Source organism: Triturus cristatus, chromosome 4_1 (assembly GCF_964204655.1).
Source record: "Triturus cristatus chromosome 4_1, aTriCri1.1, whole genome shotgun sequence".
NCBI lineage: Eukaryota > Metazoa > Chordata > Amphibia > Caudata > Salamandridae > Triturus > Triturus cristatus.
The window spans coordinates 432,174,248-432,189,845 of NC_140585.1; the positions used below are offsets into that span (position 1 = coordinate 432,174,248).

General features: G+C 46.8%; 1 protein-coding gene across 1 annotated transcript in view; it reads right to left on the reverse strand.

Moving 5' to 3' along the window:
* Positions 1 to 15,598, reverse strand: part of PARP11 (poly(ADP-ribose) polymerase family member 11) — a 181,193-nt gene that overhangs the window by 122,976 nt on the left and 42,619 nt on the right. The window contains exon 7 of the mRNA XM_085652579.1: positions 13,379 to 13,509. Coding sequence (XP_085508705.1) covers positions 13,379 to 13,509 — 131 coding nt within the window. The remainder of the gene's footprint in view (positions 1 to 13,378; positions 13,510 to 15,598) is intronic.

Here is a 15,598-nt window from a genome sequence, read left to right on the forward strand (position 1 = left end):
CAGATCTACATTTTGTGCTTTCTGAATAGGATATTTACATCACCGTTTTTTTTCTCTATTCATGGTTTATTCCTATTGATGGTCCATTCCTATTTTTGTATAAAAAAACAATAAATAATTATATATTGCTTATCAAGTAACATTGAGTTATGTTGAATTTTCTGTCCTGTTTTGCAGAGTTGCGCCTGGCTCACTTTGGATGGTTTTAATTAGTAGTTTATTGATTTATAGGTCTCCGTACTTCAGAGACTTCAAATACAAACTTTGAGGATCATTGCCTTAAGAATTGTGCTAATGGTCACGTACTCTACTCATTGAAATCAGGTGAGATTGTATTTCAGTCTATTAAGACTTGAGGTATGACTGACATATTATCTTTAGTGCAGGGTTGCTTACAATTTTATTTGCTTTGTAGGTGTTGTTGGATAATAAAAGACCATTAGGAAGGAGGCACAGATATTATTCAACCTAAATTGTTTTAAGGTATGTGCTTCAATGATTTAAATTTTGGTATTTACCCTCGCCATCCTTGCCTCATGCATACCGCAGTGTGTCTGACTAGGTTCTATATAATTTTCTGAATTTAGGAGGCAGTTATACAAGATCAAGGTACAATTTGGCTTTGTTTAAGGCATGATTAATTGATTGGGTTTACTGTTGGGAGAACGGTGCCATCACGAGTGTTTGGAGTGTTTCACTGCTACAATGGTGATTAATTAATTTATTTTAGATTGAATCTTTTTAGTTTGAATTGTCAAAACGATTGGTCGAATTCCTTATTGTGTTAATTAATCATGTGGATGTGATTATATTGATGATATGTCACACAGCATGCTTTTCCTTTGCACATTCAATAATGTGGGCTATGGAATATGAAACAAATGTGTTTCTATACTCCAATGTGTATTATTTATTGCTTCCAGCCCTGAGGAAGTCGCATGGGTTAATCCCTATCGACGAAACGCGTTGGGAGTGGAAGAATGTTATGAATATAAGAAGTTTGGAGATTCATATGAAAATAAAAGAAGAAGAGAAGCCCACTTTAATGTGTATCTAGTTTTGTGACATTAATAGGAAACTGTGTTGGTGAATTTGTGAATGACTAAAAGAGACCACTGCCTAACAATCATAACTAAAACTTAGTGATACCTATTATTTTTTCCATAGAGACTCATTTTCCTCTATGTTAAGGCAGATTTACTAAACTGGCGGATTCTGTAAACTTCAAGAACTCCACTAACACTCAAAAAAATGTTCTTAGATGGTCCCTAATACCAACAGCTATATTTTAGCGACCAAGAAGTGAATATCTTTTTCTGAACTTCTAGTAAGTAAATGGATGAATTAGCTTTGTACAAATGACATCAGATCACTATTGACCTAGTTAGCTTATTACTGCTTATTACTATTATTTGTATCTCAACAGGTATTCCCAATATTTACTTTCTAAAACTCACCACTTAGAGACTCCTACCCATGGGGGTCCAGAGGGGAACAGCCAGGTGTCGAACACAAGACCCCAACGCAAGGAGGCAAGCCTACAGGCCGTAACTCCGTGACTGACATTCCCAAAACCCCAGAGAGGACTGATGCGGAGCCCCAACACATTCCCAAAAACAACCCTTTCCCCCCACCCCACATCCCCCGACCCAGCAAAGAACACCCAGAACAAAGAAAACACTCCATCCCAAGGCTTGGAGAGAAGACAACAGTCTGTCACACGGAACAAACAATAGGGGGAACGTGATATTGGAAGAAAGGATACCTCGGCACTAAGGTCACCATCCATCCAACCCCCACAGGGCAGTTGATGACAATAACCCCCGGCCAGAGATCTCCCCTCTCCGGCGCCGCAATAAGAAGTCCCCTGATGCCCACCGTTGGAGATTCAGGGAGTGCCGTTGCTGTCCGTCACCTGCGCCACCGAAGTGACCGCTGCCTCACGCTCCAAAAGGCAAGTGGAGACATCAGGTCCCGAGGGTCGGTGCGAACGCCCCACCCGCTGCCAGCCATCCGAGCGTGGACGTCGTCTCGAGGAAGCCCCTGCCACCCCAGCCGGGGAGGGGGGCCGCTCCTAAACCTCATAAGCTGCGGCAACCGAGCGGGCCACTGCAATTGTGACGGAAGAGGACCAAATTATGTGGCAGGGTTGCACAAATTATGCAGCAAGAAAAGGCAAATTATGCAGCATAATTCAGCACATTTTATCATAGTTTTACTTCAATATTTGTACACCTGGCAATAGTGTCTGGAATAGGGTGCACTTTATTAGTTACAATTTAACACCCAAATACAGCAATAAGTAACTTAAAAATGCCAGTCAAATCTAGCGGAAAGCATTCCGATGCATGCGCAGGAATCCGAGTCGCTATAGTTTTTGTAACTTTTCATCCGTTTGAAACATAAAAATGTGTTTTTATTACAATCTGCAGATGATGGATGACGTGGCAAATACAAAATGATGCGAAAATCGCCATGGCAGCAGAATCGCATAATTCCAGTGGCCCTGACCTTACCCACTACCATCCTTTTCAAGGGCAGTGTTAAGGAAGCATAGCTGGGGAAGAGGGGAGAGAAAGGCCCTGACGTGAAAGAGGGGTGCAGAGAGGGAACGCAGGGGAAATGAGGGAGGGATAAAGGAGTAGCAGCGTCTGGGAGTCAAAGAGAGGGCGCGTGAGGAGAGGAAGGAGGGAGAGAGTGACGGGAGGGAGGAACGGCCGCGATTACGGACACTTCAGGAGAGAGGGCGCGTGAGGAGAGCAGAGAGTGACAATGTCAACAAAGAACGGGAGGGCATGAAGAAAGGGGACGCTTGCAGAGGTGACAGGGAGAGAAGACTAGAGAGACAGCCATTGGGGAAGGGCCAGAGACAGAGGGTACTGGGAGAGAAAGACTACATTGGCAGGGAGAGAGAGCCTCGACGGAAACACAGCTCAGTGACCGCTGCTCTATTTTAGGAAGAGTCTCGCGCTGTGAAATAGACGCAGGCAGCACGAGGCGTGTCTGTGATTGCTGAGCTGGTTTGCGAGATGTTTGTCGCGAGCAAATGTAGAGCCTTGAGGCTTACCCTGAAATAACAAACATTGTTATTTGAAAGCAATTTTAAAGCAAAGCAACGCGGCTCACTGAGAACATCAAAGCGGCTGCGAAAGTGATCGCGATCAAGCGCGGCCAGCGATGCACTTAATGAGCATGATGAGGAAAGCCATATGGCGCCTCTGCTCGTAAGCGCGCACCCGCACACATGCACTCAAGCTCTAGGCCGGCCATGGTAGCCTTTTTTGAAGCCCTTACTAAAAGTCTCGCCAGACCAGCGCAAGCGCTGGGTCAGGAGAGACCTAAAAAACGGATTATAAAATAAATAAAAAAGGTGATCTAAATTTGGCCAGGTACACATTCTATATATACATGCTTCAGTGTTCCGTTGCCCAAAAGTACAGAAAGCAGTTTTAGGCAAAACCACATGCAAAGGCAGAGGTCAGAAATGGATGACTTTGTAGCTGCTCTAAGATTTCCCTGCCTCCCTGGACGACAGTGAATTGTGCTAAAGAAGTCAAGTGCAAGTTGAGGGCCTTTATCACACCATTTACTTGGCAGGGATGTGGTTCATGAACATGCTATGATGTGGTTGCAAAGGAACCCAATCATCTTACCCGTTAAATTGATGAAAATGGAACGCAATTAAGCAAGCCCACAGCAACTTTGTTATTTAGCAATCACTCAGCGTGGCAACGGGCCATGTGTCGTTACTAGCAAGCTCTTGTGCCACTTGCTATATAGCCCCTTTAACACTCAAAGGCCACCTTTATCTGGAATCTTCTGTCCACATGAATAAATAAGAGACTTAAAATCAAATGAAAAAAAGGCTTCTGCACTGAAACAAAAGCAGCAAATTTAGTAACTTCATTTTGAAAATTCACCTTGCTATTAGACGCCCTAGCCGAAGACCAAATGAAAGGTAGAGACTGGGCTGTGGCTCAGCCTTTGCATTCCAGTAGCGTGTCTGAAGGTAGAGGGGCTTTCCTTGTGAGCATGCACAATACCAGTGTAAAAACAGATCCAAAATGTAAGAACCACGAGAAATGTCTGGAGCACCATGAAGGTACATTTTATTGATATCTGCAGTACCCTAAATTAAGAGTCATTACACTACACCAGGTTAAGCTTAGGGTGCAACTCCTTGCACAGTTTTGAGGGCTGCCCTTAGCAGAAGTGCCGTGCATTTAAGGTTACCGTAGCACTAGGTATAAACTAGAGCCCGGTGTGTTTTCATGACTAGCATTTGTCTTTCATGAGTCATAGCCCCTAGCCACACAGTACTAATAGCACAGCACACTGTACATCTCAACAAATACTACACATGAAGATGGTGAAAATACGACGCAGGAAACTATTCTTTGGTTCATGGGCACTATTAAATTCATGCTTTTATTACAGCACAAAAGCTGAAAGAGTGCAATAGTCCCATATCACAGCCAAAGTTGAGAATCTCCAGTGTCAATGTGCAACAAACTGCATGTTTCAATATTTTTTGCAACAGAAAATATTAGCCTATTTAATTAGATTAATTACATACTTGGCACTGCTCTGTGGTTTTAATTGCATATCTGTTTTTCACATCTGTACAGAATCACTGCATAAGCCTCACATTCAAAGCAAAGTAACTTTTAGTGGACACAAACATTCACCCCACGGGCCACCTTAGTGCTGAAGACAATAGAAGAACCTAAAATCAACAGCAATTGTGTGGACTAACAAAGTGGCAATATTTTTTTACATGTTCTGTTAATGCTAAGAGATTTTCATGAGGCACTGATACAAAACTTGAAACAAGGGTTTGTTTTTTTGAAAACAAAATTAGAAGGGGGGTAGGGGTCTTCTTGCCAGTGGAGTGGAAGGAAAAAATGCACATGAACAAAAAAAAAATGCTGGAGGTTAAAGAGCCACGGATTCCTGGATAGAGCATGCAGTGGGACACATAAAATCCACCCCATTCACTTTGCCCTCATTATGCATCCGTGCAAATGGCCCATTATCAAACTCTTTAAAGAAAAGTTTTGTAAATTCAGCCCAACCCATGTACCAGAGCTTTGCAAACCTACAGATCTTTGGAAAAGAGCATGGGTTTAGCATGGTAAGCAGCACTCTGGAAGAACTTTAGGGACTGGACTGTGGAATCGGTTCCAACCAGAAAACAAATTAAAACCTTCAGAAGCGGCCCTTAACTAAAGCACATGAGCCTTGGGGCCTAGCTCAATAAGCTTTATTCCACTAACGTGGGCCTACAGTGTCTGCACCCTTTGCCCTGCAGCGAGCTTTGATCGACAGCTCTGATTGGGAAAAAAAATTGAAAGGGACATTGCAGTATCTTTAATATATTCTAATCTGGAGACCAGTGTTTTTTTGGGAGTCAGCTGGTTAACCTACCATGGGGAGAAAAGAAATACGTGAAACTGCTCAACTTAAAGACTGTTGTGAAAAATATGTATCCAAACATCTGAGCGAGTGACTATTTAATCTGGACTGGAGAATGGAGCAGTTTGAGCAATGCATTAGACAGCACCTACACTATTTTAATTCCGTACCGTTTTCTGCGAACAAAAGGTGTCGTGAGTGATCTAGTACATTCAACTACTCATGACGTATGCATAGCAAGTTGAGACTGCACTGGTGGTTAATGCGCCTGTTGCCGAGACGAAGGTCTCGCATGTTTGACACCTAACAGGGGTGAAGGCGAGCGGCCCATTCTTTTTTTGCTCTAAAGAATGTTATTTTTACAGAAAGTAGCTCATTTCTCTGATCAATAATAGACTGAGTGCCTTTGACTTAGTGAACCTGCTATTGGTCAACATTGAGACTTTAGAATGAAATGCAAACCAAGTTAAAATTATGTAAAAGTATAATCTATGCAAACATTTAGATCTCTGTATCCGAAGACAAATACGAACAAGTGAAAAGTTCTAGAAATTAAATTGTATCCAAAAACTGGATAAGTTCACAACAACAAGTAGCGCATAATAAAAACGCAAGTGGAGAAAATGTAAAGTACTTCACATCTGCCAGCTTCATGCCCATTCCTTAATCAATGGACAAGCCCTCACTGCTCTGGGGGATACAACATTCGTTAAACCATTGTAAAAGCATGGCTGTATTAAAGTTAGGTGAGGCACGTTCACTTCTTTTCAAGCGAGTTCGCCTCAAATAAAACAATTCAAGAAACATCTGTGGCCCGCTTTTCTGGGCTGGGGGATTAAGTGCAACACGCCGTTTCATACAGTGTCAAAACGCAGCTGTCTTCATTCATTCGCTATTTCCACAGCGAATCTGACTGGCATTTATGGTTCCGTGCCAAACCGCACACAAGCCGACCTGGGGGCTTACAGTGGGGCGTGCCGTGGGGTCATTTGACGTGCGACTTTCCAGGGACGCAAAGAGAGGTCACTACAAACATTTCAGCAGGTGAAAATGTGTGAAAAGAAGCGACAGTCAACAGCGTCCTTTGCTTCAGTCACCTAAACCACAAATACCGCCACTCCGGCCTGCCTCAGCCCTGCAAAGCATTGAGGAGCCGGGGAACATAGCCTCACTTCATTAAATGACATGTTTGTCCCAATCCTGCATTGTGATCGCCTCGGCCGTTCCTCATGGAAGCGAAGCGGGAGATGCTCACCGAGCCCGCTACCTCGCCAATGTTTCATTCACAGGTCCAGAAAAAAAAAACTGGGCCTTGGAGCGCCCATTCACTGCTAAGTACCCTCAGCCTGTTCCCTCCTTGGCTTGTCTGCAGCTCACCTTTGATGCTCCATTATCATCCCTAGCCTCGCCCGCGCCGCCCCTTCCCCTCTTCCCAAGCCTGCGGGAATTTGAACTTTAAAATGTATGCTCGCCGGGGTGACAAAGGATGACAAGCATGTGAAAAGAAAATAAAGCGCGGTGGCAGCAGGGGGAGGGGGGCCTGCGGGATTCACTTGCGGGAGTGTGCGGCTTGCGCCGCGGTAACTGATAACATATGGTGCCAGCCACTCGCTCCCGCAAGTGAATCTCCAGACGTGCACGCGTTGCCATTGGAAGCAATGAGAAAGGGGGTACCGACCCCCTCCCCCTTCCCTCGCCTGCTCTCCCGGCCCGGCGCGTTCCACCATGTCAGTATGACGTGGTGGGCGCACCACGGCAGGGATTGGCTAGGTGGTGGCAAACCCTTGGCCCGGAAGCGTTAGGCGCTTCCGGTCAAGGGGGGGTGGGGCAGGGGGCAGACCAGTTACAACTGGCCTGCCCCCAGTACAGGTAATAAAAGGCCGGGGAGCGCGGGACTCGGACTCTTTGTCCCGCGCTCTCAGCCATCCAGCACGCAGCCTCTGGGAGGCTGCTAATTTTGTTATTTTGTTTTACAGGTCTACGGGTGCAGGTCATCGGAGTTTGCGGCGGACGCAGTGTGGCGATTCCGAGGGCCACGCGGGAAGCGTGCATCGCGGTGACGGCGGGACGGAGTGCGGCAAATTTTTAATCGGCAAGAGCTGCTGGGGAGCGTCACCACGCGGACTGCGGATCGGGCGGATGGAAGCATCCACGGGTTGTTGACGGTTGGTTGTTGAGGCGCGCGCACGCGCTGAGAAGGTATTTCGGTGGGCTGGGGCTCCAGTTTCATTACAGAGGGAGTTGCCTCAAGGCTCAAGTTACTCCCAGCAGAACGCAATTCCTTTACTGGGTTGCTGTTTGCAGAATCAGCCACGCGCTTATAAGAGTGTCTGTTATTTTGCGTAGATACCTCTGTGTTCGAAGCAACTTGTATGGTTACAAATTTAAAGACTCGGGTTCACGGTGCTATGCTATCTGATTAATGTACTGAGAATGGACACATAGGGGAGCTCCTCGAGAGATTCACTGAGGGCATAACGGTGAGGGTCTTAGACGCTTGCAGATTGCAGGCTGAATTAACATTGCTTCGGAGTGGGGGGTCTTGAAGAAGGTGAGCTTAGTGCTCGGAAAATTGCACATTTTATAGTGCGCACAGGGTAAAAGGTTTTCATGTGTGCTTGGGCGGGGCATGTTCAGTGGGTAGAATACTGGGTTTTTGAGGGAGTTTTTTTCCAATTTCTGCGTTTTGGCGCACTTTATCGCGCTCGCAGTGTTACAGGTTTGTCATGTGTGCTTGGCAGGGGCGGGGCATGTTCAGTGGGTAGAATACTGTGCATTTGATATTGCGCTAAGCCTGTGTTGACTGTTTTTCAGGTGCAGGGCAAGTAGAATGGTATTAGCAGAGTATTGAGGGATAGGTGTGTGGGTCTTTGATTCATAACATGTCGGGTAAGCGGTGGGCTAAGCGTTCCCGCATGGAGCATATGCTGGAGGTCATGATGCGCAGAATGGAGACTATGGATAGGAGATGGGGCAAGGTCGAACAAATGGGGCACAGCCTAGCGGAGCTCAGGCAAAAGGTGGAGGATCAGGGCGGGCCGTCAGGCAGGCCTAAGCGGACCATAGTGCCTCCAAAACCAAGGGGGGAATTGGAAGCTCTTCCCAAGTGGGTTAGGAACAAGAGGGGGAAGAACCAGGACCCAAGAACATGGCAACCTTTAGAGACACCGGATGGGGGCGGGCCCTCTAGGGTTCCGGTAGCGCCAGAGACCCCGCAAGGTATCCCTCAGCTAGTGCCCAATGTGCCAATACTTGTGCCAATTCCTGCGCTTCCAGCGGTAGAACCGGTGGTACCATGTGCCATATCAGTAGTGCCCACACCATGCCCGAGTGTCCCGGTCCTGAACCCCGTTGGCCCGGTCCCGGTATTAGCGCCAGCAGGGGGAGGGCAGGTGCCTCTCGAACTGGCTGCCCAGATAGCGGCTGTTCTTCCTTGGTTAGGTAAGGGGGGGATGCTACCACTGTCTGTGGGCGCCAAAGAGGTAGGGGAGGACCCATTGGCAGAGGCACAACGAATGGTGGCAAGGATCATGGCGGCCCGAGTGGGGAGCCAAGTACAGGGACAGATAAGGCCAGTCAACCCCAACCGGCTCTTCCAGAGAAGGACAGTGGAAAAGACAAGATGGCGGAGCCAGTTGGGGTAAATGGTAAGGAGCTCACCTTGCCATTATTGGGTGCAGGGGTGTTACCTTCCAGGAAGGAATACTTAGCACGGCATGTAGCACGCGATGTGAAAGAATTGATTTGGTCTGGTGCATATGTAAACATGTTTTCGTTACTGGTTGACAATAGGGAAATGGAGTATGCTAGGAGGCAGAAAGATTGGATGCTTCCCAGTGATTGACGGGTGGAAATGTCTAGATTCAGGGTAGAAGAGACATTGACCAATTGGATAAGGGCCTTTTCTGTGTTAATGGCGATAACTGCTGAGCGTTCTCCTAACCAGCAAGCTGAAATGGCATGTTATCAGAGCAGGGTAACGTTGACACATGATAAATATGGTGGCGTGGGGTGGAAAGAATACGATATGAATTTCAGGAAGGCGAAAGTATTTGACCCCTCACTCACATGGGATCGGGTTGATTCTATTTCATGGTTTGATCAGGTCGGACCAGGACAGCCGGGCAATGCAGGCCAAAATTGGGGCAAGGGTCACGCGTCTCAGCCACCTCAGTCCTTTTGGCCAACGCAAACCGGGGGGGCGGCCCCGGGTACAAGGAACGGGGGAGGGCGAAAGGGAGTATGCTGGGATTTTAATAGAAAGTCATGCACCAGAGCTCAGGGCACTTGTAAATTCAGGCACGCATGCTCCATATGTAACCACCCTTCTCACCCAGAGTCAAAATGCCTCAAAAAAGGTAATGGGTTTTCAGGAAATAGGGGCAGGAAGAAGCAAGAATAAAGTAAAGGAAAGAAAGGTAAAGCATTCACTCATTGATGTATTGGCTAGGACGCCCTGGTTAAACAGGTACCCGGATCATGCAACGGCTAGGATGTTACAGGAGGGGTTTTTGTACGGTTTCAGGATACCGGCAGGGGATTACACAGGTGCATCAGAGTGCAAAAACCAATTGTCTGTAAGATCAAACCCAGGGGTGGCAGAACAAAAAATTAAGAAGGAGCTGCGCTTAGGTAGAATAGCGGGGCCATTTGACTTCGCCCCTGTGCCAAACTTTGTCTGCTCCCCCCTGGGGGTGGTCCCCAAAAAAGAGGAGGGAGAGTTCAGGTTGATTCACAATCTATCGGCCACCAGAGGCAAGTCATTGAATGATGCCATCAATGAAGAACTTTGCAGTGTGAAATATGCTTCCTTTGATCAGGCTGTAGAGATGTTAAGGGTTTGGGGACCAGGGGCCATGCTGGCAAAATCGGATGTCGAATCCGCATTCCGGCTGCTGCTGGTTCATCCTTTAGATCATCACCTGCTAGGTTTTTCATTTAAAAAGAAATTCTACATGGATAAGTGCATGCCCATGGGGTGTTTGGTTTCCTGTGCATACTTTGAAAAATTTAGCTCATTTTTGGAATGGGTTTTCAGGCAGGTGACGGGACATCAATTTGTCATGCATTATTTGGATGACTTTCTATTTCTGGGGTCAGCGGGCTCCCGGAATGTTCTGGGGCATTGGAGGAATTTTGTGCGCTAATGCGTACATTTGGGGTCCCGCTGGCACCGGGGAAGACGGTAGGGCCAACAACCACCATTGAGTTTTTGGGCATAGAAGTGGATTCAGTACAGGGGTGTTTTAGGTTAACAGAACAGAAAATAATGACATTTCGTGCAGCTTTGAATAAATGTCTGTCAAAAGACAAAGTAACTTTACACCAGCTCCAGCAGGTTGTAGGACAGTTGAACTTTGCGCTACGGGTGATACCTATGGCAAGGCCATTCTCCCGTTCCATCTCACAAGCCATGACGGGCCTGCACGAAAAACACCATCATACACGACTGTCATCTGAGGTTCGCCAGGACATACGGATTTGGATTGCATTTCTGGAGGGTTTCAATGGCAGGGTAGTGTGGCCCGGTCCCCCCACTACTTCTGCTGAGTTGGGTTTAGGGACTGATGCAGCGGGCAGTGTGGGATTTGGTGCCATACTAGGGGACCGATGGGTGGCCCAGGAGTGGCCGGCTTGGTGGAAGGAGAGTGGACTAACTGCCAACATAGGGTTTTTGGAATTATTCCCTATTTGGGTGGCATTGACGTTGTGGCCCCATTCTTTGCAGAATCAGTCATTTTCTGGTCAGATAATATGACAGTGGTGGAAGCCATCAATCAACAGGCGGCAAGGTGTAAAATGATTCTCCGCCTGTTGAAAGAGATAGTGTTGTTATGTATGAAGCTGAACGTACAGTTTACGGCAAAACATGTACCGGGAGTGCAGAATAATGCTGCTGACGCACTCTCTCGCTTCAAGATGCAGGTTTTCAGGGAACATCTACCATCGGCAGAGGCAGCAGCGGCACACTTTCCCGAAGTACTTTGGCAGATTGGTGCCCCCAACTACAGAACCTCGTGGCTGCTAGCCTAGAATCCAGGACCAGGAAGGCTTATGAAGGGGCGTTTTGGTCTTTCTGTACTTTTTTGCGGCAAGATTGGGAGGATAGATGGCATACGTCTGGGGCATTCCTCTTGTTTTTAGACCACTTGCATAGGGAGGGACGCTCCGCGGCGGCGGTCAGGCGTTATGTAGCGGCAGTGTCCTTCTTTGCCCAGATCAGAGACACGAAAGATCCCACAAACAGTTTCATTGTACGCAAGGCATTGAAGGGGTGGAGACGCATGCAGGGTGCGGCTCCTGACACCAGGCAGCCGATAGGGTTCGAACTGCTGAGTGCGTTGCTGACAGCATTGGGTGTCATTTGCAGTTCAGAGGGGGAGACATTATTATTCAGAGCTGCCTTTGCGTTGGCTTTCTATGGGGCATTCAGGGTAGGTGAATTGGTGGCTCGTAACAAGTTGGATAGGCAGGATGGACTCTTACTTGAGCACGTGAAGATACAGGGTGATACGTTGTTGTTAACCATCAAGAAATCAAAAACTGATCAGGAAGCTCGAGGAGAGGAGGTGGTCCTTCATAGGGCGCAAAACAATACTTGTTGCCCGGTGATGCACCTAGAAACGTACCTCAGACAGAGGAGCAGGGCAGTAGGTGGGACACTGTCACTACATGCAGACGGTACCCCTCTTACCATGTTCCAGTTTAAAAAGGTATTGGCAATGGCGATCAGCAAAGCGGGTCTGGATCCAAAAGTTTTTGGTACACATTCATTCAGAATAGGGGCTGCCACTGAGGCAACGGCCAGGGGTTTGCATTGCAGTAGTGTACAGAGGATTGGACGATGGGTTTCCAATAGTTATAAGCGTTATGTGCGGCTGCACATGTTGTGATTACACAATGCAATAGGGGTCTGATGCTTGTTTTGTTTATCGGTTTCTTCACAGTTTCTCGAACCTGTCATGCAGGAGGGAAACTGCCGTCGCCAACACAGCAAGATTCTGCTCAACGACGGCCGGAACTTCAAGGAAAAGGATCACGTAATGTGTGGGTTGTGGGGCATTCGTATGTACGGCGTATGAAACCGGTTTTTCTTTCAGGCAATTACAGGCAAAGAGCAGAGCAGCAGGGTTTCACGGTATCCTTTCACGGTAAAGGGGGCCTGTGCTTGAGTCAGTTTAGTGGTTTCATGTCTGGTCTTCTGAGGGGAGTACCCTCTCGGTAAGCGGGCCCTCTGCGCATGCGCAACTCTTACGGGAGGGTGTGGCTAGTTGATAAGGATCTGACACCAGTTAGCGACTTTGCCGTAGGCCCAAATAGGATATGCAGAAAGTAATTAATGTATGATTATGATCTTTATGTTAGATTCGGATAGGAAAACTATGTATTAGAGATATGTTAAGGTTAGCCATCTGATATCTGTGCATATAAATTGTAATCAAAAATGTTGTGTTGTGTTTCTGCGTATAATTGTGTAAATATCGTTTATTTCAAAATTTTAAATTTTGTTTGCATATTTTAATAAATACGGCCGGGGGTTGTTACGACCCCCGCCTCTAAAAGAAATTCCCTTCCCATGTCCATCATTAGTAATGTGGTATGCGCAAGGGGGGGGGGGGGGAGGGGGAAATTCAGTAGTCCCTGACCATAGCAACGCGCTCACGTTTTTGCCCTCAAAGCTGTGCCGACGGATAAAGGTCTTTCCTATGCAGCGAGACCTAAAAACCTGCAATTGACAAAACCACATACAACCAACATCATAAAATCATTAATGCAACTTTTATTTTCATTAGTAGTACATTGGCTTGGATTCATATAATAGATCAAAAAACACTCAGATTGCACACTGTTACTCCTAATACTGTAATTCAAAGAATGTTTCACTTGATATTACCCTGTGTATGTAATTATTTTTTTAAGAAAAAGTCAATGTTCTATTTTCTGACAATTTTTGAAATACTACCTGCAAAAAAATTCCCACAGATCGAGGTTTTGTATTCGCCGAATATTTAAAATGCGTTCACTATTCAGAGTTTTTCCAAAGAGGCCCGCTACTTCTTTATATTCATTGGAGTTTTTTTCCAAAATGATAAGCTGCAAAAATAAGATTAGAGTAATTTAAGTTAGTAAACCAAAGTGTAAAAAGTGAACAATATTGAACAGTTTATTCAAAGTGTTAGAAATGTGAGAAACTGAAGTATTAGCTGAGGGTGTGAGAACTCACGTAAAATAATCAAAATCCTTGTCAGGGTGAACCACTAAAGTCACTAAATAAACTTAAGCTCAATCCAGTGGTAGCTTGGTACAAAGCAGTCAGGCTTAGATTAGAGGCAATGTGTAAAATATTTATGCCAACAAACACAGAAAAGGTGATGGGCGGGAGCTTGCAATAAATCTAACCACAGGCAATCATTCAGGCTAGCATTCCCACCCATTGTTATTTTGCCCACCATGCCGCCTCATATTAGACCCAGTCATATGCAAATTAGTCTTGACCCTGCTCCAACAGGAACAGTCAAGCCCGAACTGCCCAGCCGGGTCTCTTGAATTGGAATATAAGTAACCCAAGACTGGCTCGGACCCGATTGGGGCTCTTCAGTCATGTGCAGCTTGGTTCCAGTGGCACAGTAAGCAAAGGTCCTACATCTAGGCATACATTTTGCCACTTAGGGCGTTACATTAAACAGACAAAAGAAGATGGGAAGACGCTTGCAATCATTTTCACCTCTGGCTATTGCTCGGGGTAGATTTCCAACCCCCCTGTTATTTTGTCCAAATGGGTTGTGTGTGTTACGGTTCAGGGAGGGCCTGGAAGTTTGGGCTGGACTGATCGCCTAGGAGCAGGGTCAAGACCAATTTGCATATGGCTGGGCCCATGGTCAGCGAAAGAACAATGGGTTGGAATGATACCCCCGGCGATTACTAGTGGTTAGATAAATTACAAGCATTCCTCCCATCACCAGGGATGTGGAATTCCTATAGCCCAACGCCCAGGACATATTGTTTGGGGGGCAAGGGCAACAAGTCTTCAAGTGTATTTTGTCCTTGGGACAAGTAGGCCCAACCCACTACAGCATAAACTCTATGGCTGCCAGTTTACAGTAACACATTATGAATCAGGGAAAGGCATTGCCTGCAGTTAAGGTAATATTTATATCCATGTGTCTATGCTGTTCAAACTTGTATTTATGGTTCATCAATGCAAAGGCTTTATTATTAGGGTGAGCGCTCTAGTACATGTTGTAAGCTCAGACTGCACTACTGACAGTGGTTAGAGTATAAAAATGTGTACACACATTGTTGGACTTGGCCTCACCCCTAGAACTTTTTGCATTTATCCTAGCCTTTTCCCTATGGTGTATTAATGGATTTAGGCCTCTAGGCGCTTTAACACTGTGTCCCAGTGTAAAGTGCGTGCGCTCTGGGTTACATTGAGTGAGACTGACCTGCCCTCCCATAGGAATGCATGGGGGATCTGAGTGACCATGTTAGTTCCTGATGCGTGGGGAGTGCAGGGCCGAGTTTGGTATGTGCGAACTCGTGAGAGTGAATGCTGCGCGATGTGTGCGGCGTTACTAAGGCTAGTGTAGAAGTGCCACTTCTAGACGCTGGCATAAATGTGCAGTGACTGTCTGGCTTGTGATTGGCTGGTGTGTCTGTCTCCAGGAGTCAGGATGGGTCTGTCCCGGTGGTGGGTGGGGAGATCTGCATGTTGATGGCAGGGAGGAGTACACCTGGGACCTGAATAGGGCTGGGCTTTCCCCACACAATGCTGGCTCCACCCCCTGTGGTGCGTCTAATGTCCCTGGCCTGTCCTGTGAATAGGGAGAGGGGCTGAGCAAAACAAAGTGCTAAGGAACCAGTTGCATCTGGTTTGCCCCTTCCCTGCACCTTTGGAAACAAAAGATTTGGTGTATAAAAGAGGGGCTGTGACCCCATAAAAATGTTGTTCTCGTTCTGACTTGAATCTATCAGGGGCGTGCTGCTGCTGGGGCCCAGGGGAAGGCTTGCCTCCCTGGGCCCTGCCCGGCCCCTGGACGCCTGATGGACTTTGTGGGACCTTTTTTTTTTGCTGTTTCATGGATCTATCAAGGACTTTGTGTTGGTCCTGAACATAGCGCCTGGGGAGCGCTTTATTCTAATTCCCCCAGAGAGAGGAGCTGGGGCTGTGCAGCGTCGCGCT